The following is a 21903-nucleotide window of genomic DNA, read 5'->3' on the forward strand; positions in this document are numbered from 1 at the left end:
TGCTATCCTGTGTTAGAGGACATCTGCATGTTTGTTAACGTGGGGATGCTGGCAGACATGTTCTCTTGCTCTGGTGTTTATCAGATAGTGGGGGGAAAAAAACCACACTGCTGTACTCAATCTAAATTCTTTCCCACTGTCTGGGTGGATAAAACTCTGTAATTTTGCCGTGTACTCTATTTGTAGTCACAACATTTCTGATATGACAACTTTAGTTTTGTCACCTGCAGTTGTCATTGTTGAGTAGATTGTGTCCAGCAAACACTTCCTCTCATTTGAATGAGCTATGCTTTATTTCTTTGCTGTCTTTTCCCTGTTTTCTGCATTTTTATTTCCATTTTGCTAAATAACTGTTCTTATTGAAATGTTTGCTAGATGTGGCTAGTAAAGAAAAGGAGAGACTAGAAGAGAAACAAAGGGCTGCTCGCAAGGAGCGTGCAAAAGATGAAGTGGAGTGGCAGACAAGGTAAGGAGCAGGAAGCTGGGCATTTATGTAATGCTTTGAATGTTGCTGTTTTACTGCCTGAAATGCTTTTATTGAAGACAACATGTGTTTGATTTCCTGCGTGACAGCACAATTTGTAGTATTTTGTAGTAATTTGCTGGGTCAACTCTTAAATAATGTAGCTGGAAAACCAAATTGCTGATAATTTTGTGCTAGAGAAATTATTTTACAATAAATGCTGAAACCTGTCATAAATAACTGGTAATGCTGTTCTTTTGGTTTTGTTTTAAGCCCACGGAACTCATTTTTTTTCGTAGATTGGATAAAACGTTAAATCTCATCTCCTCCCATAACCAATTCCTGTCTACCTTTTGGCAGTTAAGTAGCATGTATGGCCTTTTAAGGCCCTTTACTTTCAAACTTCTAGGACTTCTTGGATGGTTACTTCAGAAACTGCTTTTAAAAACTCTTATAAAGTAAAAAACAAAACAAAAAGAAACAATTATAGGTAATCAATATATGATTAAATGTATCAGTGCTATTTTTATTTGGAATAAGACTGCAATTTCAAAATCCATTTCTTACTCCTTCCTGACTTCATGCAAGAAAGAATGAATGGTAAGACAGTGAACACTGTGCAGGAAGCTTAATGCCTTGTTTTTCATGCTCAGAATACTGGCAGAGGCTCCCCCTACCCTCCATTGAGAAATATCAGTGTCTTTCAACAGTGTTCTTGGGAAAGAAGCAAAGTTCTGGGTTTTTTGCTCACCCTCCTAACTGTTTGATTTTCTTTTTCTTTTTTTCTCTCCAGGTGGTTTCATCAAGGCACTAACCCATACACTGGGACTTCAGATTGGCTGTACTCAGGTGGCTATTTTGATAGAAATTTCTCAGACTGTCCGGACATATATTGAAATAACAGAACCAATGGCTCATCTCATCTGGACATCTAGTTACTAGATTTCATTGTAAGCCAGTTAGTCTGGTTTTGTGAATAACAAAACTCAGCTTTTTAAAGTAAATCCTAACAAAACATCAGTCAACAATCAAGGATTTAATGATCACTAATGTTGGATTGCCAAATATTTAAACACTGTTGCATTCTTTTCATAAAGCTACATCTGAAATCATCATATTTTCACTAATTTTTAAAGGGACCTTTGGATCTCCATTTTTTTTTTTTCCCCTAGTTTTTATCAGGAAGGTATGCTGTATCTGGTAGAGCTCATAACATCCTTGAAAACTATGTAACTATAAGAAAATAGAGATATCATCTTTACTTAGAGTAGTGAGGAATCTAAGTTTTCGGAACTTGGAGCAGGGATGAAAAGTTCATAAGGTACGAACATGATAAAATCTAGTACTGTGGATATTTCCCATGAGGAGATGCATGTGAAACTTTCATACAGTATGTAGCACTATGTGGGGATTGGAGCTCCTGGCCCCTCTCTCTCAATATGATTCAATAATTCAAAGGCGTTGAGAAACAAACAACAACTTTAGCTTCTCAAACTGTAGTCATCTGTTACGAAGTCTTCACAATTTCTGGTCACTGTGAGCATTAAACTATATACCTGTGATAAAATTAGATAAAACATATGTTAAGAGCAAGGTGCATTAAACAACGTGTGCTTTTTCTGAAGTCAGATGCTGTTCTTAAAGTATGAGAAACTTCAGAAGCAATTGCAGGAATGCAGAGGTGGTTCAATGTAAAATATATTGCTTGCTACCACTTGGAGGCTTAGATCTTCTGCACTACTTTTGGCAGCTTTGGCACTAAATATGCTTCTAGACTAAACTTTTATTTGGAAGCACTCGGTATGTATATCCACACAAATCTCATATTTCTGGGATGTTTTTGTTTGCATGTTTTTCATTATTAGGTCATGTCTATTTTGTATGTTGTGAAAGAGCAGAATCAATTTCAAGCTGTGGCATAGTTACCTATTACATGTTTTCTGTGAGCATGTGATGTCATAAAAGTGGAATTTTTTTGTTCCATATTGAAACTTCAAAGCCATATAATGGAAATAATTGAACTACAGATCAATTACTGAACTGATATACTAATTTTCTTTCAAAGTGATACACTTCTGATGAGGAGAGAGGGAAGGTCTTGAAAAATTAGGTCTAGTAATTAAAACTAATCCTAAGGCTGCTTGTTTTTTTTATGAAAACTTTTGAGTAACCAGGCAAGAAAGGAAAATGGCTGCTCTGCATTTAGGCTTACAGTGATTCAGAGATCGCTGGTGCTAACCACCAGCACCTTGAGGAGTTTGTGGAAGAACTGATCCAACTGATGCCTAAACACAGTCATGGTTTCATCTGAAGAGCAGATTGTGCTTCTATCCCAGTGATAGGATAAAAAAGCAAAAGAAAGTTAACATACGGAGAAATGTTTTTGTATCAAATTATGCATCACATGATTGAACTAACTTTAATCTGGGGGATTTACTTGTTTTCTTCATTGGAAATCTGAGACAAATGGTAAAAATTCAAGGCAATAAAAAGGCCTAACCTGAAATGTGCTCATAGCAACGTTACTCGTTGCCAGAAATCATACTTGCTGATTTTCTTTACACACAAACTAAACGTGGTAATATGGCTCAGAGAGCAAATTTATATTTGTTTCTAATAAATGCTTAGATGCTTGACCTTTAAAAAGACCTTACTGATCAATATGGGATAGCATAAAAACACTTCTGAGTCTTTTTGTAAAAATTAACTTTAATTACTGTTCCAGGCATGGAACGCTCCTTGCAGGTTTTCTGCTCGCTGACTGTGGAACCACACATCCATTTCTTATTGGATGAGGGTTGAAACGATTCACAGGCTAAGCCAGTTTAACATCTCAAGGGAGATTAAAACTTGCTTAAGCTAAATTACACATTTAAGGTTGGAGTCGAGTGCTCTTTGAAAACATATGAATAGAATGGAAAAAATGCAGAGTAATTGGTAAAGAAATACTCTGTTTTTAAGAAGGAGCGGACAGGTTAGCATCCCTCTCCTCTTGAATTAGGATTTTAAAGACCCTTTTCATTATGCAAAAACAGAATTCCACCATGTTTATTTGAAACGTCAGTTTAGGAATGTCATGTAATTTAAAAACAAATTGGCACGTTTTCTGAAATAGCATTACATCTTTAGCCCATTCTCCCCTCTCTTTTGTGTAATGTTTTTAGGGAAATCTCGAATGGGTTCCAGCTCTGTTCTTTTAATTTATTATTCCTCACTGAAAACATTTACGGAATATTTTCTCATTGCTGCTGAAAAGTCTCTGCCTGGCGAGCCTCGGGATACCCAACAGCACATTGTGATCGCTCTGAAAGTGAACAAAACGTATTTTAAATGCAGATCTCGCCTCAGTAGTTTACATGTCAAAACATTAACTTTGCACCTTTTAAAAGAATGTCACTTTTATAACTTGATTAAGCACTGTATATAAGATAACTGTGTTAGTATATGTTAATACTGTAGAGAAACCATCTAGAAAGAAAATTATAATAAATGCTTAATTCCCTTTGGGCCTCTAGGTGGTGAGAGAGGTTTGTGCGCAGGGAGGTAGGTGATGGGGCAGCTGTGTGCTGTGTGAGGACATGGGTGGAGATGGCCGGGTCGCTTCTGGTCACCACGGTGTGTGTTGTGCAAAAAGTGATGTAAATCCGAGCTCTGAGTGCCAGGGGGACCGTGAGGTGAAAGCGATGCCTTCGTGGAGGGTTGGGGTGGCTGCTGAGAGCTCTGTGGGAGAGTGCGCTGTGTGGGCGCTGTGTGCTTTGTGGAGCGCAGCCTGAGGGGTGGTGCGCTTGTGGAAGGGCTGGTATGTAATTGATGAGGACAGGAATATGCCCTGAATTGGTCGGATAAAAAAAAAAAACAGCTAAACGGCTGCATTTGCGGCTGTGTAATGACTAAAAATCGCCCCTCAGTGAATTGAAACCAAGCAGTGGAAATGGTGTGGCTGAAGCGCTCCCAGAATCTCCACGGCTTTCCCCCTGCACTGTCAGCATGGCTCTGCCCTGGGGCCGGCAGCTCTGCTCGTGTCACACACCTGAGCGGGGTATGATGGAGAGGGAAGGAGAGGGAGGCCCGGCTGTACGATGAGGCCCGGCCCTGTGGAAGCGCTGAGTGAAATGCATTTATTTTTGTAATATTTAATAACTGTCAATGCCCGTCTCTATTAACAACCGTCTTTGGCTTTTTAGAGAAGTCTGTACAGGTCTGCGGACGTCCATGTTACACTGTAAAGCTGTAAATCCGAATAAAGCTCATTTTGAAGAAGAGAGGGGGCAACAACCTCTCCTTCGCAGAGGGGGGATGGGGGCGCCGCCATGTTTCCGCCGTGATGACACAGCAGGGCGAGGGGGCGGGCTCTGCCCTTGAGTGACAGCCGCGCGACCCAATCGCGGAGGGCTGAGGGGGCGCTCACCCCGCCCCGCGGCGGGCGGACTTCCGGGGCGCGGGGCAGGAAGCAGGAGAGGTGCAGGGCCTGCGGGCGGCGGAGGCGGCAGGTACCGGCGGGGGGGGGGGGGGCCCGACCCGGCTCGGGCACGGGGTTCCGCACTGGGCTGCTGTGCTTTGCGGGGGCAGCTGGGTGGCCTGGAGGCCGGGCGGGCCCAGAGGGGAGCCGCAACCGGCGGCCTCACGGGACCGGCTGCTGATCGCGGTCTGTCGTTGGGAAGGCGGCCAGGCCGGGCTCGGGGCGCGGGACAGGGCCGGCCGGGAGGGGCCTGCTCGGCCGAGCGCGACCTTTCCGTTCCCCGGAGCCGTGGTGCCAGCCCAGGAGGGAAACTGCAGGGAGGTGATCGCATTCCACGTAGTTCAGCAGCTGTACTCCGTGTAGCGAACGGGGCTGCACACAGCATCCTGCTTTTACCCGGCTCTGTGTTTAGCTTTAACGCAGCGCCCTTAGTTCTGAAGGCAGTGGGGCAGATTGCCGCTGTGGGCCTCGTTGTGCAGCGTCATACTGAGAACGGCACACGTTAGAGCTTTCTCATCGTGTTAGCTGATCTTTCTGTCCCCAGGATGTCTTCAGGTGCGCTCTTTCCGAGCCTGGTGCCAGGCTCCCGTGGCTCTTCGAGTAAATACCTGGTGGAATTCCGGGCAGGAAAGATGTCCCTGAAGGGCAGCACCGTGACCCCGGACAAGAGGAAAGGCCTTGTTTACATCCAGCAGACCGATGATTCCCTTATCCATTTCTGCTGGAAGGACAGGACCTCGGGCAACGTTGAAGATGTGAGTATGGCTTTGTGTTTCAGTGCTGAGGCGTTGAGGCTCTTTGTCACCTTGGTCTTGTTTCCTGCCCTGCTGAAAGAGCTCTGAGGTGGTTCTGAATGTGAACGCTACAATGACTCGACAGACCTACCCTTCTAAATCCCCTTTAGGACAGATGGTTGGGAGGGGACCAGAGGTCTCTGGGAGGCTGACAGTAACGTTCATGTGTTTCCTGAAATGTCTGTTCCTACTGCCGTGTTTTCTAGGATTTGATTATTTTTCCTGATGACTGTGAATTCAAAAGGGTACCTCAGTGTACTACTGGCCGTGTGTATGTATTGAAGTTCAAGGCAGGATCAAAACGACTCTTCTTCTGGATGCAGGTTTGTGGGAAGTAAATAAGAAAAGTGTTGGAATAAATGACTTGCAGTTCGCCTTGTACCAAGAAGAACTTTCTTGCAGGAGCCAAAGACAGACAAGGATGAAGAACATTGTCGTAAAGTGAATGAGTATCTCAACAACCCCCCAATGCCTGGTGCTTTGGGTGGAAATGCAAGCGGAGGCCACGAGCTCTCAGCGTTAGGAGGTACAGTCCATTCTCTGCTCCTTCACGTGAGAGGCCTTTTATTAGAATAAGCACTTGTAGTTCCCTAGGGAGAAATTCCTGCAGGGAGAAATTCCTGATGACTTTGGAGGGTGAGTTGGGGACAGCGTTAATACCAGAAAAGTATAAACATGCCTTTAGCAAGATAAACTGTGCTGTACTAATAGGTGCAGGCTGAAAGCTAAGACTGCCAGATGAAGTGTATTTTCAGTAGGTTCTCTGGAGTCTTACCTTTTTTGAAGCCAAGTTGCATTTATCTTTTATGAGCATCATGAATCAGTAAACACTTGAAACTGTTTTTTCCGTACAGAATGTGATGCCAATTAATCTCCTGCTGTTTGAGCTGGAGTGCTGTGAAAAAAAAAACCTATGTGAATATGTTGTGTTTCAGAATGTTTTTGTTTTTAGGTGAGGGTGGCTTGCAAAGCCTTCTTGGAAACATGAGCCATAACCAGCTCATGCAGCTGATCGGACCAACGGGCTTAGGAGGACTTGGTAAAATGCTTTAATATCTTTATGCCAAAATGGTATTTTCTCCTGGCAGGCTAAATCTTACCTGACAATATTTCCAAGAGGTGCTATTGATTTGAATAGCACTTCTTTCACGTGAGAAAGCAAGGCTCTGCCTCAAAGATGAGTTATGGGGCCCAAAAAAAAAAAAAAAAGAAAAAGGCAGGAAATGGGTACCAAGTTCTACATTGGCACTCATCTTACAGCACAGGTGTAAGGAACATCTGCTCTGCTCCTTGCTCTCTTGAATCTTCTGCCTTTTTTTTTTTTTTTTTGCCTGATAAGTCCTCTCCTCTTCCTCCTAAATATTCACTGGAGCAGGAAACCAGGGATTCCCAGGTGGATGTCCCAGCTGTCAAGCTGTGGATTCTTTCGTGCTATTTCTGATCCAGTGACTATTTGTGTGCAAAGTGGAGTTCAAGAGGAAGGTTGGAGTGTACCTGCCCTGCAGAAACGTGTAGTCAAAGAGGAAGGCCAGGTGAGGGCTTCCTCTTCTGGGTGACACTGGGGAGAGCTTGAGGTACTGCCCTGCTTTTTCTAAAGGGAATGTGAGCTGTGTTGGAGTCACTGCAGCAGTCTGTTCTTAATGCTGTCTGTGCTCCAAGGCCACTGGAGCATTTACTGAGAAGTCAGATCCTGGAATTGGAAGTAAGCAAAGGAATGCTTAGCAGGTGGCAGTAACTAAGGTTCTGTGCTTAAACTGCAAAGCCCATTTTTGTGGATCTAGCAGTAGTGTCTTTGTAAGCTTCATGTGCAAATCTGATGTTGGGATGTACAGATGGAAGATTCCAGCTTCTTAGGATGTGTTTGGAAAAGACTTTCTTGCTTCCTTCTTGAAGCTTCTCTGGACTTCTGAAACTTGCTTCCTCTTACTCAGAACACATTTTTCAGCAGCTCTTCTTTCTTTTCCTTTACATTTAGCTATAAGATGGCTTGACATGTAATGCCAAAAAAACTCATCTGCCTGCCTCAGCAAATGGGTTGTGGTGAATCCTTGTGTATCTCTTCCCTGTGTAGCATCTGATTCTTTTACATCTGGTTTGCACCTCTCTCAGATCTTTGCTTTTATTGCAGCTCCCAGGTAAACTTTTCCTAGCTAGGACAAACTGAGTAGAATATCACGTGATGCAGCCTGGTTAGCTTCATCCTGCTGCTGTGAAAGCTCTGTGATGGATGAACAGTATTACAGCCATGATTCCATGCTGCATGACTGGATCCTATAGAAAGGAGAGTACTGGGCAGATGACTGGTGCTTGCTCTGACTCCAGTGGTTCTACAGTTTGTTAACGGTGCACTTCTGTCCTCTTTGCAGATTAGTTCCCAAAAGGTGGATGACAAACATAGATGCTTGGGTTGGGTTGGAAAGTGTATCTAATCAGATGTAGTAAGGAAACTACTGAGTAGGAAGTGTGTGGTAAATGGAGCATCTGGCAGATGTGGCTCAGAGGAATCGTGGGGGACAATCGGTCACTGCCAACTCCAGCAGACCTGGAAGCCAAGCCATTCCCCATTTCTTTTTAGCTGGTGTTCTCAATGCTGCAGTAATTCTTTGGTGGCCAGGAATAGCAGTGGGGATGAAGGAGGCTCTGATCTGATTTCTTTTGTTTATGTCAGTTTGCTGGAAGACCAGCTGTTGGTTTCCTGCTGTGTTTCTTGATCACTGTTCTCCCTGCAGCGCTTTGGTTCTGTGCGGGGTTGGTCTCTGTTCTGCGTGTGAGGTGCTTAAGGACTCACTTGCTTCTGCTACATCTCTGCATGAGATGTGAAGCTGCAGTGAATGCAGCTGTGTGGGTGTGATTCAGAGGCTATCCCTGCACTCTTCTGCTGAGGGCCTTGGCTTTAGGGTTTAGAGAAGAGTTGGGAGTTTTGGGAACTAGCAGATAAAGGGAAGGGGCTCTGTTATGCTGATCATGTATGTACAGCATGAACCAAAGTAATTTCATCCTTGTGTACATCTGGAAATGGAGTATTTCCAAAATGTGCGACTATCTTCTGAGACAGTTCTGTAATAGGGATGTGAAATCAGAAAATGAGAGCTGTATATTTACAGAGAGGGGTGGGGAGGGCTAGTCTGGGCTCTTTCAACCCCCTCCTCCTTTATTTTAGCAAATAAAACCTTTCAGGCACAAGAGTGACCTCTCTCGACCAGGGAGGTGCAGGAAATCTGAAAAAGAATATGTTTCTAAACCTGTTCTTCTTTTATGTTTATGGAAGGTGGGCTGGGTGCACTGACGGGTCCTGGCTTGGCCAGCCTACTTGGAAGCGGGGGACCCCCGACCAGCAGTTCATCATCCAGGTAGGGTACCCATTTGGTTCAAGTCTGCTATATTTTTCTAGTGTGAAGTTGCCACATAGATGGGAGGAATGATAGCCAATGTACAGAAAATACAATGAGAATTAAGGCTGCTTGGTACTTCTGTAAGAGGAGGTTCTTAGCCCTTTGTTTCATAAGGGCTTGTAAAGAAACTTCTCATAAAGAGGAAGCAAAGCTTTTTGCAGGGAATTAATTCCCTCATTGTCTTTCCAGCTCTCGCAGCCAGTCAGCTGCTGTGACACCATCTTCCACGACCTCTTCTACACGTGTAACGCCTGCCCCAGCTGTTCCTGCAGCTGCATCTGTGACCAGCCCGAGCCCTGTGCCGAGTTCGGGTAATGGAACCAGCTCAGCCACGAGCCCAACCCAGCCCATCCAACTGAGTGACCTCCAGAACATTTTAGCTACTATGAACGTGCCATCTGGAGCAGGAGGACAGCAAGGTAACGGTATTGTGACCAGGCAGCCGTTGGATCTAAGAGTCCTTTGGAGCTGTTTTAGTGTCCTGTCCTGTTCCAAATTGATTTGAAAGGTGTCTTAAAACTATGTTGATTGATTTATTTCCACTCGCGTGCTGTTTCTCTTGGCTTCCTCGAGAATCTTACTCTGGCTGCAAAACTGAGAAGGGGAGAAAGCATGTCAGCAGTGTGCTAAATATGATTCAGTACTCCACTGACGAGAATGTTTCCTTTACATGACAAAATGCGGGTTATTGTGCATAGTCTAACAGCCAACCATTTATTCATTTTCCTAGTTGACCTGGCAACTGTTCTGACTCCCGAGATAATGGCTCCCATTCTGGCCAACGCTGAAGTTCAGGAGCGGTTGATGCCTTACCTTCCTTCAGGGGAGTCTCTGCCACAAACTGCAGAAGAGATTCAGAACACCCTGACGTCTCCTCAGTTCCAGCAGGTAGTTACCCCGCTGTCATAAAGTGCTGCTCTCCTTCCCTCCTCCCGCATGTGTCATGATTCACATTGCCTTGTTTTCTCAGATTCCTGCCCCTGTTCAGAGTAGGAAGTTGCTCCTTAGAAGTGGAAAGGATTTCATGATTTCATGGAGCACTAGTTGTTCCTGCCAAGGGCAGACCAGAAAGGTTGTTTTACTTTCACTTTTGGATTTGAACTTTACCTTTCTCATTATTTAAAACACTTTCTGTCAATTGGCAGCAGAGTAGCAGCAAATTCATTACTGCCTATCAAAGAATGGATTGTAAGCAGTCTTTTTAAAGTTGAGTTACTAAAGTGAAAACACAGAAGGGAGGAGATGCTAACGTTCACAGCACTATGTTCCTTTTTAATTCTCTAAAACCCAGTACTTAATTCTGGGACTGTCCATTTGGACATACTTTGTCAGATAAATCTGTTGTATTACAGGCCAACTTTAACTATTATTGACTGAAATTTCTCAATATGCAAATCCCATTGGCTAAGAATGTTTTTGGTTGGCAGGAGGTGATGTCAGTGTTGCTCAGAGTAGCACAGCTTGCCGCCTTGTGCTTACTGGCATGTAGCTGATTAAGAGCAAACACTTCCTCATTACAAAACACAGTGCCTGTGGTGTAGAGGCATGTCTGAGCCTGGCCTAAGTGCAGAACTATCTGTGTTCTTTAAGGGATAGAGGCTGCTTCCAGGTAGGCTGTGTGGTCAGTGTGCTGTGACAGGGTGTGGAAGCATCCCCAGACTGCTGTCCTCATGTTGTTATTGTGCAGTAGCCACGTGGTGCTGGAGAAACCCAATGCACACAGTTTTATTTGACACTCTCGACTCCAATTCACAGGCATTGAGCATGTTCAGTGCTGCCTTAGCTTCAGGACAGCTTGGCCCACTAATGAGTCAGTTTGGCTTACCTGCAGAGGCCATAGATGCAGCAAATAAAGGAGGTATGTACCAGTGCTGTTGGGAACGTGATGAACTGGTGGGCTTTGCTGTTTGAGTTGTTGCTGTGGTTGTTCTTTGGTCTTTTTGTTGGTTTGTTTTGTTTTTTGCACTGCACATAGCCACTGAATGTAGAAGGCAATGATTCATTTGTGAGTACCTGCCAAAAGGTGACTCCTGTGCTGCTCTTCTTAAAACGAAAAGGTGTGTGGCTCAGGAGCTGCCCTGCAGGCACAGTACTGATGTCAGGATTGCATTTAGAGAATTGGGAGGTTCTGCAGAGATGTGCTGAGCAGCCTTGTGGATGTTTTCTTGAAGGAGCTACAAATGACAGGAGGTGTCAGACACCTTGCTTAGAAATGTTTTTTTCTGTGAGAGCCATCAACCATTCAGCTGAAGGGACTGCACGGCCTTACCCCAGCAGAGGGGGAAGGTAGCAATTATCCCTGATGGACACTTAGAATCTGTTCCATTACTAAAGCAATTCAGTATTGAGGCTGCCTGTACATAAGATGAAATTGCACAAATCCAAACGCTATGTAGTGAATGAAAAGTAAGAATTTCTTCTTTGCTAATAGGTTCTTACTGAAACAACTGCTTGCTTTCCAACTAATGACACAGCCTCATGCACATAATGCAGCAAAATTTCTATTGCAAATAACTAATTTCTTTAACTTTTAGATGTAGAAGCATTTGCCAAAGCAATGCAGAACAGTGTGAAGTCAGACCAAAAGGAAGGAGACTCTAAGGACAAGAAAGATGAAGAGGAAGATATGAGTTTAGATTAAATTATTTGCTCTTCCTTACAGATATCCTAGATACTAACTTAAGCAACTGCAGTAGGATTACTAACTTCATATTATGCTTATATAAAATCTACAAATAAAGGAATTTTCTTTATCTGCCATACTGTTTTTTCTCAGTCTATTTAACTTAAAGAGCAAGTACTGCTTATGTTCAGTGCAGTTGGGGTTTTGATGCTTTTGATATCAGACTGACTCCATTCTTCAGTTTTCCTTGTGATAAAAGGCCAGAGGACTGAAAACTCTCAGATTTGCTCTTCAGCAGCAAAGTGAAAGAGAATAACATAAAACTTTATTTGACTCCAAAGTATGTACCAGTGATTTACAAAGACCATCTTTAATACTAAAAACAGGTCATAATTACATTTAAGATGGACATGTTAAAAACCCATTTTACAATATTTACCCCTCATAAAAAACAATATATAAGTTATAAGTCCATTTCGGAAGCAAGATTTTGTCCCCATGTGGCTAGATATATATACACACACAAATATATATATGATGTGTAAGTGCACAAGTGAACTAGGTGTTTTGGGAGCAAAATGTGTTGGTTTTTTTCAAGTGAAGACTGCAGTATTAGCAGGAGTGAGCTAGGCTGGACAGGAGGCAGCTGGTGGCAGGGCAGGTGACTGCAGTGACATTGCAAATCTGGACAGAGGTAACCTTTATTTCTTCCCTTTCAAGCAACAGTTTCTTGCTTCGTACAATAGGACTTCTATCAGTGTATCTATCTATGCTGAATGCAACTGCAGAGAGTTCAGAGTGGCATCTGCAATGACCTTCTCCTTTCTCTCAGCAGCTCTTCCAGCCTACTTTGTTCCTTTTTAAAAGTCTTATAAATTAATCTGATTGGCAGATGCTAATTCTGCAAGCAGAATGTTGTCCAAGGTCCCCCTTGCAGAGCTCTGTACTTGCACAGCAGTAGCAGGTGAACAGAGACTGACCTCAGGGGGAAGGGTGAAATGCATCCTTGCTTATAAAAACCCCAAAGTGACGGAATTAATCCAGTTTGTCCTAATTGCATTATAAACCAAACTGCCTACAGCCTTTAGCAGAAGGCAGTCCGTGACTGTCGTTAATAGCCTGAAGTGTTCAGTGAACTAAACCTATGTGCATTGTAAGTGTGGGGTAAAGGGGATAGGATTTGGGATGCGATGCACAGCTGCTGTGTGCTCCAGCCCATAACACAAGCTGTACCAGCATGAGGCCTGCTGCAGATGCTCGACCACTGGGGAAGGAGGCAGACCTGTTTCCATACCCTGCTCCAACTTTTTGGTTATATCTGTGAAACATGCCCCTGAAGCGCTCCCTTCTCTCCACCTTCGTCCCCTGCTCTCCTCCCCCATGGATTTGTGGCCCCTCCCTGATGTTGGCCCCAGACTTGCGCTGCAGGCACTGGAGATGGACTGGCTGAGCAGAGCTCGCAGCTGACGGCTGGGACCCGGGGAGCAGTGCAGTTTCCCAGTGTCAGGCTGCACACTGAGGTGCACTACAGCACGGGACAACCCTTCAGGCCAACAGAGCCCCTGACAGTCCTTGTTTGCAGCAGGTTCACATAGCTCCCGTTAACCAGCAGATTCCTTATGCAGCCCACGTAATGAGGGAGGGGAGGTAGTGCTGACACTGGACTGGCCTCGTCTGCTTCTGTAACAGGAACAAATAAAAGCAAACGTTAGAGTAATAACAGAGTAAGGGATTAAGCACATCTTACTTGCAACAGCAACAACAGCTCTTGCTTTGGGATGTTTTGATCTGGAGTGCATCTTAACTCACCTTGCAGCCCTCCTAGGTAGAACATTGCCCTTGCACTGGGTGCAGGAGGCCAGCTGGGTCCCACTGCATAGTTTCTTTCTCTGTCCACTTCAACCTGGATTATGTTTTTCCTTTTGGTAGCTTAGAAAGAAATCAAGAGTCAGACAGTGCTGCTTGCTGAAGCCCAGCACAGGGCAGCCCTAGCCTTGCTAGTGGCTCCATGACCTGGCAACCACCCCATCCATCCAGCTTGCCAGGTCTGACAGCGCTAACAAGATTAGGTGAGGACTCTAATTAGTAAATGACTTAATGGCAGCTGCAATCTTCCCAATTAAATAAATACAGGTGGGAGCTGGGGTTCAGATACCCGAGGAAGGGCACTGGAGTGCCCCCAGTAGACGTGGGCTGAGCAGTATCCCCAGGGACAAAGCGCTGTCCCCTCACCTGTGATGGTGTGCCACTGCCCGTCACAGAGTGATGGGCACGTCACCGACGTGGAGAACTCGTCAGCCCCAGTGTTGGCTCTCATGGTGACCTATAGCACAGAGATAAACCCATCAGAGCTCACTAAGCTGATCATGGTGGGCAGGAGATGGCGTCTACTGGGGCTATGGGAAAGCCATCCTTCCCGCTACCTTTGTCTCCTCCATGTACAGCACAAGGCGGTGGTGACTCCTCCTTGTCCCGATGTGGAAGATGAGCCCAGAGGCACTGTGGGGACGGACTTCCAGTGTCACCTCCAAGTCCTGCTCAGTTGCCAGTGCATCAGCTGGAAATGCAGTGCCACTGGTGAGAAGGGGACAAGGGACCTCCCACCAGACACATCCTTTCCAGTCCCAGGACCATGGGAACCAGCCCAGGCTGCTGTGGGTTACCTAGGGTGATGGACCCGCCGTCTGCTGCGAAGAAAACTCCACTCTCCAGAGCACCCTCATAGCACGGCGTCACCCCAAAGGTGTGTGAGGGGGTACCCAGGGGCTTCCCGTCCAGCTGCGGGTTCCTCAGGCAACCGTCAAAGCTGGAGACCGACGTGCCCTGCAGAGATAGGCCCTGGGAGTGAGCGTGAGGGGACATGGGGCAGTGCTGTGGGACCAAGGGCAGGTAGAGATGGAGTGATGCCAGGGGACCCGCAAAAGCCCTTACCAGCATGTGAGCCTTGGCTCTTCCATCTGGGACCCCCCCCACATACAAGGGGGTCTGGGCTACAAAGAGCTCTGCGGTGGCCACTGCAGCACTCTGGGCTCGCAGCCCATCGATGACCAGCTGGGCTCGGCTCTGGTCTCTGCTGAAGAAGACCTGCAAGGACAAAAGATGGGTGCCAGGGCCGGGGGGTTTGTGTAGCAGGGGAAGCCAGAAGGGAGAGCTAAGTGGCTCTGCGAGGCCCTGCTGAGCTCCAGCGCTCTGCTCACCGTGTGCCATCGCCGGTCGTGGTACTTTTCTTTGCTGCGAATGCGCAGCCGGCGCCCACCGATGTCCACCAGGAAGATGAAGCGCCCATTGGAGACAAAGAGAGCCATGGAGGTGCCTCGCTCGCCCGCCACGTAGAAGAGCAGCCCGTTGGAGGAGTTCAGCCTCACCTCCAGGGAGAAATGGGACCTGCGGGGACAGGGGATGACAAGAGCACCCTGCCCTCCCATCACCGCAAGGGGCAAGCGATGGTTCCTAGGGCTGAGCCCACATGGGTTGGGCACAGAGTGAGCCTCACCTCTGGCTGAAGGAGGCCGGGATCTCCTCAAACTCCCAGCGGCTGCTCGGGGACCCCCCGAAGCGGAAGGAGCCCCTGGTTGTGCGGGGCTGCGGCTGACAGAGCCCGGCCTGGTTGTGGCGGCGGTCCTTGGAGCTGGGCCTGCTGGGTACCTACGTGGGGTGCACCGAGGAACAGAGTGAAGGGAGGGTCCCCCACTGAGGGGCAATGGTGGTGGCTGGAGAAGTTGGGAGTCCTGTCAGCAGGGATACCTTGGGTTTCCTCCTGTCCTTCTTCAGAGCAACTCTGAGCTGCTGCGGCCGCTCTCCCCAAGGACAGCTCATGGTGACGTTGATGCTCTCCACATTCTGCTGCAGGTCCACCACCATCTGTGGCTCTGACCTCCTACACACAGGGGGAAGAGGTTCCCATAACTGGGACAGGTGAAGGGCAGGATGGGGCCGAGTCCTGCTCTCCAGGAAGCAGCACAGTGATGCTCACCGCTTGACAAAGACGTTCCCGATGCAGCCGGTGAGGTTGCTGAGGGCACCGGGCTCTGGCGAGCCTCCAAGCTGGAAGAGTGCCCGGCCATCCTGCTGCCGCCGCTGCCTCCGACTGGCCCTGGCCCCAGCTGCAGTGTCCTGCAGCTCATCGTCCACATAGAGCCGCACCCTGTGGGGCATGAGTGGTGCAGGATGAGCAGGGCCCCAGGGCTGCCGGCCCCTCAGCACCCATGCGTCACCAAGACACATACCCCTGGGCATCACTGTAGAAGGCCACGTAGTGGGTCCTGTCATCCGCATAGGTATTTTCAGTGGTGACTTTGGTTTCCAGCAGGTTCAAGGCCAGCTGGCCCCTCTGGAGGGATACCTGGCACGTCCCCTCCTGCAGGAAGCATTGTGCCATTGCTGGGCAGCCAAGCCCCAAGGTAGGGCCCATTTACCCACGTTAGCCAGATTTCACTGGATTTAACCTTTTATCCCCGCTCACTTTTCAACAAAATCCCTCTCTTTCCCAAGCAGGAGCCTCACTTGATGCTCCCACACAAACTGATGGTTGTCCCACTACCAGGACAACTGGGGGGGACTGAGGGTGCCCACCTGTGTACTGTGGTGGTACAGCAGCCCCTCACGCTGGCTCGTCTGGAAGCTGAACCCACTGTAGAAGTCCCGCAGCCCAGGCACATCCTTCAGGGCCAGGGTCAGGTAACCATAGCCATGGACGCTGATGGAGCGAGCCACCTGTGAGAGACACATGGAAGCAAGGTAAGAGCCAGCCCCAGTGTTGTAGGCATTCAGAATCTCACTTGGTCTGGCTGGTGCTATGGCCAACCATGGGGGACACTTCGCCATGGCCCCCAGCACTGAGGAACTGTGGGGTTCATACTTCTGCATGAAGAGGAGATTGAATTTGTCCTAGGGTCTGATGCTGTTTTCCCTGCTGGACCTCACCCCCAGCTGCTGAAGCACTGCACTTACCAGAAGGTCTGAGGTGCATCCGTAGCTCACGCCAACAGTGTTCATGCGCTTCAGGTCAACATATTTGCCGAGAGCCTTCAAGCCCTTCATGCAGCCCCGGATGGGCCCACCCGTGGGGAAGAGTGCCTTCAGGCTGCAGGAGAAACAGGCAGTGTTAACAGGACAACCCCAGTGAGGATCTGGCCCTGCAGCCCCCAGCCAGAGCACTTGGGAAGGACATACGATGACCAGGTGTGGCTGCAGTGCCTCGTGTACCCAATTTAGCTAAGGAGGCTCAGCAATACCCACCAGCACCTCATCCCTCCCTGGAGATGTCCCATCCTCAAGCCCAAGGTGATGGTGAGAGGAAGCCTCCTCCCCGAATTTGAGCAGCCCTGGATGTGGTTGAGGAAGGGCCAGGCCCACCCTCAAAGACTGGAGATGAAGATGTAGACTGCCCACACCCTCTGGTGGGCTGGACCCACCTGGGGGGCAGCACTGCTGGGGGCACACCGCCCAGGTAGTAGGACACAGCATTCTCCAAGGAGTTCTCCTGCTCCACCACGAAGATGGTGAGGCGCTCCAGACGCACCAGGATGCGCTTCTTGTTATTCATTTTGAGAAGGAAGATCTGGATCTGCAGAGAAGAAAAGTGGGCAACTGGATCCATTAGAGAGCAGAGCATGAAGTGTCCAATTCATGTCTCCAAGCAAAGAACACTCAGAAGGGAGGCCCAGAGCCTGCAGGCTTCAAACCTTGCCACAAAACAAGGCTTCAGATGCCCAACAGGCACTCTGGATGAAGAGCCAGCCCCCAGGTGGGCACCCACTTCCCCCTTACCGCTTTGTTCGTGGCGCTGCTGATGGAGGAAGCATTGCTGCTGGGCTTTGCCATCTCCAGGCCCGTGTTGAAGTCATAGTAAAGCACCAGCTTCCCATTCCGGATGGCCAGGCACAAGAACTGTCCCTGTGGGAGGCAGGTTGGATGCTCAGCACCAGGACTTAGCACTGGCAGAAGCAGATCCTGCTGCTGACGCCTCAACCTGTCACTGTGACAACAACGAGGGATCCACGTGTGAGCAGCAACCCTGTGTTGGGGCCAATGGAAATGTTCCTGGCAGCACTGACTGCCACGGTGAACCCTGGTTCAGATCAAAGCTCTATGCATGGGTGTTGGAGTTCAGAACAGTCCTTCTGGCACCAGACAAGTGACTGCCCTGGCTGTGAGGGCTGAGTCCAGTCCTCTGGTGGCTTTTAACAATAGCGCAGAAGTACTGCTTTAAACAGCACTATCATCTCCAAAGCCATCTTCTCCTCACAACCCTGCACGGGGAACACCTGCAGGTAGGGCTGGGATTGCCCCCATCACACTGATTGAGGAGCGAAGGCTCCCCAGAAGAGTGGAACCTGCCTGATTCTCCAGAAAGAAGAGGATGCCATTGTAGGAGATGATCCGGATCTCCTGCTCGAAGCGCTTGGTTGTGCCAAACTGACTCTCAAACTTGATCTCAGCATAACCAGTACCATCAAAGTAGGAGCCATCAGTCAGCCAGGGATCTCCTGTTGACTTGGACCTGAAACACACAAGAAGAGACACGAGGCATCACTCCAAAGCCAACTGCCCCCAAATGGGGCAGCCAAGGGTTAGGGTGAGCCTCTGGGACAGGCGCTGCCCTACCTGGCTGCAGGGCCTTACCTTGCACAGGGCTTCTCAGCGGTGGTATCCAACTGGAAGGTGTGCTGGAAGTTGTACAGACTCACCACCTCCTCATTCAGCGTGTCCAGCTCCAGGCATCCACGGTAGTTGGGATAACGCAGAGTGGGAGGGGGCTGGGAACATAACCAAACAGTTTGATTTTGGTTTTGTCATGAAAACATCGTGGGCTATCTTGCCAAGAAGCTCCAAAGATATTGCTGATACCTCCTAGGAAACCTGTCTCACCATGAAGCTGGGTGGGTAGCCACCCACGTAGAAGACCACGTTGTGTGGGTCGAGGTTGAGCAGCCCCTGCTCCCCCTTGGCCACGTTGTCTCCCTTGGTCTCATGCACCGTCTGCCTTTCCACTATCACGGACATCTGCCCATACTGCAGGATCCTGTAGCAGGGAGGGATGGTCAAGTCAAGTGGAGATGCCCAAAGAGGAGCCAGCCTTGTTCTCCCTGAGTAAAGGGCCTCCCCACACAGCTCTGCCAAAGAGCATCATCTTTCAACCTGAATGTTGTTTTACAGAATGTCATGAACACCAGGAGGCAGAACCCCAGTGCCTCCATGATGTGATGAGACCATTTCCCTGACAGTTTTTTGAGGTGTTTTGGTGTTGATCTTTTGGGCACAGCACTACCCACATGCACTGCAGGGACAGGCTCCCAGTGAGCTGCCTCAGAATGTATCACACCCATCTCCAACCTGTTGATGTTGATGGCAGCGAACTGCTCTCCGATCTCCTCATCAACGGTCAGGGAAGCTGGCTCCTCATTGCCCAGTTTGTAGACCCACTGCACTTTGCGGTCCTTCAGCACAATACCCAGGTAGTCTCCAGTGGCCTGAACACAAGGAGAGACAGGGCCAGACACTGACATTAGGACGGGCAAGAGCACCCAGCAATGCTCTCCCTGGTGCACCAGGGTTGGGGAGCAGCTGCCTACAGCTGCCCTCCTGTCCCAACTCACCTCCCGGCTGCCCAGGTACAGAACGAACCGCCCCTCCTCTGCCCCATCCTGCTGGCTCCTGGGCTCAGGGTTTTGGATGTAGAATTTGAGGGACGTGTAGGCTGCCAAATCCTGCAGATTGCTCGGCATCCGGACCTGCACGCCCGAGCTGCCATTGAACTTCATGGGGACTTTCACCTGTAGGGAAAGAAATCCAAATCTAAAGAGCTGAAACCCACTGCTGCCACCTCATGTACCTGACAGCTCTTCCAAGGGCACTTCTGGGAGTTTTCCCATGAGAAAACAACCCTGCTCGGTAGCCCCAGAGCTATTCTAGATACCTCTCCCATTCACACAGCACCCCCAGGTAAGCCCCCATTCCCCCCACACCCCTGGCACCCACAAGCCCACCTTGCTGGCAGCATTCCTCGCCTGCGTGATGAGCTGCCGGATGCGCACAATGTTCTCTGACACAGTGGCATTCTTATTCCTTCTGTTCTCCAGGCTGCTCAGCTTCCCCAGCAGCAGAGGGATGGTGCTTTCCAGGCTGGACACTGGAGTGAAACAGAAGCAGTTGTTTTGAGTGTTAGTGAGGGAGACTTGAAGCTCAGGCAGGTCTGAGACATGTAAGTCAAAAGCAGTGGAAGATGAATCGCACAACCATTTCCCCACGCACAGCAGCCTTGATACGGGGTTTTGAAAGTGCTCCAGCACATGCAAACTCCTGCAATAAAGCCATAGGTGATATACATACTGCAGACTGAGATTTAAAATAAATGGGTGGGATTTGAAGCACCCAGTGTTGGCTTCCTCGCTTCCCTGCACTCCTGACTTGAAGCTGCAAAGCACAGCTTCTGAATGCACTGTTCTCAGCCCCGGAGGCTGAGCAGGATCAGCACTCACCAGATTTCCTGGCGTCTTGGACTGCCTGGTTCAGGTCTTCATTTCGAAGGCCTCCATACTTGTCTTTCCACTCATCCAGGTTCTTCTTCATGGTGCTCAGGGTCTCTTCCACTCTTGCAGCTGTCTGGTTGGCCTCTGTCGCAGCTGCTTTGGCATTCTGGATTGTCTCCTTGGTGTCCTCTGGAAAGATAGAAGGAAAGTCCCCGAGATGGTCAGGAGAGGGGAGGAAGCAGCCTTGGGTTGCAAGCTGGATGTGAGGATGGGGGCAGAGAGCACCCAGGACAAACCTTGGTCCCTGCCCAGCATATCCTGCACAGACTGCAGCTGGCTCAAGAGCTGCTCTTTCTTCCTGCGGAGGTCAGCCAGCTTGTTCTTTGCTGTCTGCAGAGTGCCTTTAATAGCTGCAATTAAAAACAAAACAAAACAACAGGTATTCTGCGTGTTGGGTCTCTGTCCAGCCCAAAGCCACCACCCTGTGATGGAGCTCCTCTCACCCCCATTGAGTTTTGTCTGCTCTCTCCTCACAGCCTCCTCAAGGTTGCTGCTGTTCCTCTTCAGCTCTTTAGAGATGGCCCCGAGATTTTCTGACATGACATTCTGTAAAACAAACATTTGCTGCGCTGCCTTGGAGTCTGGAAGAGAAATTCAAGTCCCTGGCCCAGAGAGCACAGAGATACTCAATTGAACAACTGCAGCAGGGTATGCTGCAGCGTTCTGATGACCTAAACCCCCCGAGCCCAGCCCTGGAGTCAGCAGTTGCTCCATTCTCCAGCACAAAGTGCTGCAGTCTCAAAGGGAAGAGGCAGCAGACCACTGTGTGTGGGTGTAAAAAGCTGCACGGCTGCAGAAGGAATTTTGCTTTCTCTCATTTGCACAGCACATACCATCAAAGCCTCTCCAGCAGCCTCATGGGCGTCGTGGGCAGCTCGCTCAGCTTTTCTCACTGCTTCAATGATGCTGGCATAGACATTGGAGGCATCGATTGCCCTCTGGATAAAGCCATCTTGGTTTGTGCCCTGGATAATGCTGTGTTAGAAGACAAAGCTGTCAAGGCCACAGAGACCACTCATGCTGGGCTCCTGTCCCCAAGGACAAACACCTTGGGCTCCTCGGGGTATACTAAAGCGTGCAGGAATGTTTTCCAAGTTAAAGCCTTGGGGAAAACACCCTGCTGCAGATCTGCTGCAGTGCTGGGGCTGTGGTGTCCCATCCCTAACCCCAGCAGGATGACAGAACCAGGAAGCGGGGCAGAAGCCTCACCTGGACAGGTTCCTTGCCAGCTCATCCAGGAGCCGGGCATGCTCCTCAGCCTGCTCCACAATAGGGATCTTACTGCTGGCTGGGGAGAACTTCTTGACTCGCTCTGTCAGAGGCAGCTTTGCCCCATCCAGAAGGGCTGCCAGCTTCTCATATGCCTGCAAGGACACGTATCACCCCCAATGGTTGCTCCACTGTGCTCTGCCCATGTCAAAGCATCTGCATCACTCACCTCCTTCGCACTCTCCATCTTCTGTAGGAAGTTGGAGACCTTGGCCAGGGCACTCTCAGCCATCCTCAGGGTCTCTTGCACCAGCCCATACTGCTTTTGGAGTTCACGGCTCTTTTGCTAGACACAAAGACATGGAGTTAGCAGCCAGTGGGGTCAGGACAGGTTCCCCTTCACTGCATGGCAGTATGGGGTCATCTGGTGCA

The 21903-nt window shown here is 48.7% G+C and overlaps 3 protein-coding genes across 16 annotated transcripts in view; 2 read left to right on the plus strand and 1 right to left on the minus strand.

Annotated features, from left to right (window-relative positions):
• OSBPL2 (oxysterol binding protein like 2) overlaps positions 1 to 4725 on the plus strand; it is a 30694-nt gene extending 25969 nt beyond the window's left edge. For all 10 annotated transcript variants that reach the window (XM_046902861.1, XM_015296377.4, NM_001008448.2 and 7 more), the window contains 2 exons: positions 376 to 466; positions 1257 to 4725. In XM_046902861.1, the coding sequence (XP_046758817.1) occupies positions 376 to 466; positions 1257 to 1359 (194 nt within the window). In that variant the 3' untranslated portion in view covers positions 1360 to 4725. The remainder of the gene's footprint in view (positions 1 to 375; positions 467 to 1256) is intronic.
• A 171-nt stretch (positions 4726 to 4896) lies between these two features.
• On the plus strand, positions 4897 to 11868 carry ADRM1 (adhesion regulating molecule 1). 2 transcript variants are annotated; one of them, NM_204651.2, is made up of 10 exons: positions 4897 to 4953; positions 5467 to 5677; positions 5923 to 6039; positions 6119 to 6242; positions 6669 to 6755; positions 8985 to 9066; positions 9298 to 9527; positions 9839 to 9996; positions 10864 to 10966; positions 11643 to 11868. In NM_204651.2, the coding sequence occupies exons 2-10, from the start codon at positions 5468 to 5470 to the stop codon at positions 11747 to 11749; spliced, it is 1218 nt and encodes a 405-aa protein (NP_989982.2). In that variant the 5' UTR covers positions 4897 to 4953; position 5467; the 3' UTR covers positions 11750 to 11868. The 2 variants fall into 2 exon arrangements, with proteins under 2 accessions (NP_989982.2, XP_046758743.1); XM_046902787.1 differs by lacking the exon at positions 6669 to 6755.
• A 166-nt stretch (positions 11869 to 12034) lies between these two features.
• LAMA5 (laminin subunit alpha 5) overlaps positions 12035 to 21903 on the minus strand; it is a 79599-nt gene continuing 69730 nt past the window's right edge. For all 4 annotated transcript variants that reach the window (XM_040650754.2, XM_015296661.4, XM_015296660.4 and 1 more), the window contains 27 exons: positions 21701 to 21817; positions 21472 to 21626; positions 21096 to 21237; positions 20706 to 20808; positions 20499 to 20612; positions 20212 to 20391; positions 19720 to 19862; positions 19330 to 19506; positions 19067 to 19203; positions 18602 to 18755; positions 18356 to 18489; positions 18071 to 18233; positions 17501 to 17626; positions 17146 to 17297; positions 16682 to 16814; positions 16304 to 16444; positions 15958 to 16088; positions 15705 to 15875; positions 15476 to 15608; positions 15225 to 15376; positions 14929 to 15115; positions 14663 to 14815; positions 14395 to 14554; positions 14155 to 14288; positions 13964 to 14054; positions 13541 to 13660; positions 12035 to 13411 (listed from right to left, as the gene is read on the minus strand). In XM_040650754.2, the coding sequence (XP_040506688.1) occupies positions 13257 to 13411; positions 13541 to 13660; positions 13964 to 14054; positions 14155 to 14288; positions 14395 to 14554; positions 14663 to 14815; positions 14929 to 15115; positions 15225 to 15376; positions 15476 to 15608; positions 15705 to 15875; positions 15958 to 16088; positions 16304 to 16444; positions 16682 to 16814; positions 17146 to 17297; positions 17501 to 17626; positions 18071 to 18233; positions 18356 to 18489; positions 18602 to 18755; positions 19067 to 19203; positions 19330 to 19506; positions 19720 to 19862; positions 20212 to 20391; positions 20499 to 20612; positions 20706 to 20808; positions 21096 to 21237; positions 21472 to 21626; positions 21701 to 21817 (3858 nt within the window). In that variant the 3' untranslated portion in view covers positions 12035 to 13256. The remainder of the gene's footprint in view (positions 13412 to 13540; positions 13661 to 13963; positions 14055 to 14154; positions 14289 to 14394; positions 14555 to 14662; positions 14816 to 14928; positions 15116 to 15224; positions 15377 to 15475; positions 15609 to 15704; positions 15876 to 15957; positions 16089 to 16303; positions 16445 to 16681; positions 16815 to 17145; positions 17298 to 17500; positions 17627 to 18070; positions 18234 to 18355; positions 18490 to 18601; positions 18756 to 19066; positions 19204 to 19329; positions 19507 to 19719; positions 19863 to 20211; positions 20392 to 20498; positions 20613 to 20705; positions 20809 to 21095; positions 21238 to 21471; positions 21627 to 21700; positions 21818 to 21903) is intronic.

This window comes from Gallus gallus, chromosome 20, assembly GCF_016699485.2.
Source record: "Gallus gallus isolate bGalGal1 chromosome 20, bGalGal1.mat.broiler.GRCg7b, whole genome shotgun sequence".
Taxonomy (NCBI): Eukaryota; Metazoa; Chordata; class Aves; order Galliformes; family Phasianidae; genus Gallus; species Gallus gallus.